Source organism: Austrofundulus limnaeus, unplaced genomic scaffold, assembly GCF_001266775.1.
Source record: "Austrofundulus limnaeus strain Quisiro unplaced genomic scaffold, Austrofundulus_limnaeus-1.0 Scaffold680, whole genome shotgun sequence".
Taxonomy (NCBI): Eukaryota; Metazoa; Chordata; class Actinopteri; order Cyprinodontiformes; family Rivulidae; genus Austrofundulus; species Austrofundulus limnaeus.
This window is the reverse complement of record NW_013953082.1, coordinates 88,462-90,488: the sequence shown is the minus strand read 5'-3', so window position 1 is coordinate 90,488 and position 2,027 is coordinate 88,462. Positions and strand designations below refer to the sequence as shown.

Sequence of the window (2,027 nt, the reverse complement as noted above, 5' to 3'; positions counted from 1 at the left end):
GTGACAAACTTTGGTGTTTTTTGATGCGTTACTTTCATTTTTGGTTCTACTTTTCATTTAAAATAAGTTTCCATGGTCGGCAGGTATCTAAGTTGTTAAACATCTGAGTGGCGCACTACCGCTACTAGTGGTGAGAAAGTGTATTGCACCTTATTCAAAATCAATGCGGTCTCACGGCCCTCTGCGGCCCAAAGTTAAAAACTGTTGTTCTTTTGAGGCCCTCAATGTGGCGCTCCCATGGGTTAAGAATCTCTGCTTTAATTTGTGCATCTCTTACAGTTGCACTTTTTTTTTAACCACATTACAAAAGATGTACACAATAATTGGGGGAGGACATCTTGGTAAATGTTTGGTTAAAAGACACTTTGTCAAACCGAAGAAATTAGTTTTTGATTGGTGTTTTGGCACTACAGCTTGAGGTGCATTAAACCATTTTATTTAAAAAGCCCTTAATTCTTCCTACACAATGATTAATTTTTAATAACCTGTCAAATGTAAAACCAATCCATCCATTTTCTACCACTTATCTGTGGTCGCAGAGGAAACCAGGACACCCCTCTCCCCAATAGAGTTGGGCAATATTGGCAAAAAAATTCATCATGATTAATTGTGATATTTAGCCGATAATGATTAATATGACGATTAATCCCAGAGTCCCTGGATGCCTGCATGCCCTTGTTATGTAACCACTTTAAATCACTTTAGTGGGAAAGTGGGAAAGATTTGCTCATAGTAAAAATCTGTTCCAAATTRTGTCAACACAGTACAGACTTCAGGCTATACATCAATTTTTAAATTGTGTTGGTAGGCCAAGTAAAACCGGAGTTATGATAAATAAAGTACAAAACTTTTTTAAAAATGTTTGTTAGATTTGAAGCATAGAGTAGCAGCGAGTGGACTGACYGGTGAAATCTCCTGTCAGTCTGCCTGGTGGTATTAATCRTATTAATCGTCAAGTGCCAAAAAATAATCAGTTGAAGTATTTCTGACAATTWATTGCACACGATACGATTTTGCCCAACCCTAMTCCCCAACAACATTTGAGCCGTCCTGGGAGATCCCGAGGTGTTTCCTGACCTGAAAGGATCCATAACTCCTGCAGCAAGTTCTAGGTCTGCCCTGTGGTCAATCTGATGCCTGAACCACCTCAACTGAATCCTTTCATTGTGCAGGAGCTCGGAAATAACCAGACTTCCTTTGAAGTATTGTAGTTAATCTTGTACCTTACATAATCCCTTTGAAAACTACTGTAATGCCAGATGTCACAGTAGTTGGATTTAAAATAAGAATAAAGTAAACATTACCTCAGCAATGGCAGCTTTGTGCACRTTCAGCCAAGTCAGCAGATCCACTATCATGGCCCACTTGTTGCAGATTGTGTACCGATTACATTGGTTGGTGGCAGATTGCATCACCGATTGCGTAATTAACCAAAAATTCAATAATCTCATTAATCTTGATTTTGAGGCAGATGGACACAGTATGGCTGGTAGCTTTTCTGTATTATCCCTCTAATGAGACGTTTAACTGTCGTCATAAACAAAGAAAGACTTTGATTCAAATGAAACCTGAAAAGTCTCCCAACAGTGGTGAGACCACCAGTGTGTCCTGAGACGTCACTTATCAGATAAAAGTGGTGTGTACATGCATGGGATCTTTTTTTTCTTCCAGAAGGTAACACAGGGTTTAACTGTCTTCTCAAAGCCTCATCACCTTTCTTTCACCTGCCTGTGGGTGTCAGTCTTTGGGGAGCTGGGGGGGCGCGGGCACTAGTCATCCATGCGATGCAGATCAGAACCAGATGTGGCACGTGAAGCTGGGCTCTCCTGCAGGTTAGAGTCTAACCTGTGTAAAAAAAACTGTCAACTCTCCAGTCGAAGCTCAAATCCCATGTTTTCCTCTTCCCAACAGGCGGCCGAGTGAAAACGTGGAAAAGAAGGTGGTTTATTCTGACTGACAACTGCCTGTATTACTTCGAGTACACCACAGTAAGTCCACAGATGTGTGTGTGTGTGTGGGGGTGGGGG

The 2,027-nt window shown here is 41.1% G+C and overlaps 1 protein-coding gene across 1 annotated transcript in view; it reads left to right on the top strand.

The window, feature by feature from the left end:
* The window catches only part of LOC106531820 (cytohesin-3), a gene marked incomplete at its 3' end in the record, with an annotated part of 54,613 nt that extends 52,625 nt beyond the window's left edge, over nucleotides 1-1,988 (top strand). The window contains 1 exon segment of the mRNA XM_014027747.1: nucleotides 1,912-1,988. Coding sequence (XP_013883201.1) covers nucleotides 1,912-1,988 — 77 coding nt within the window.
* Nucleotides 1,989-2,027: the final 39 nt, after the last annotated feature.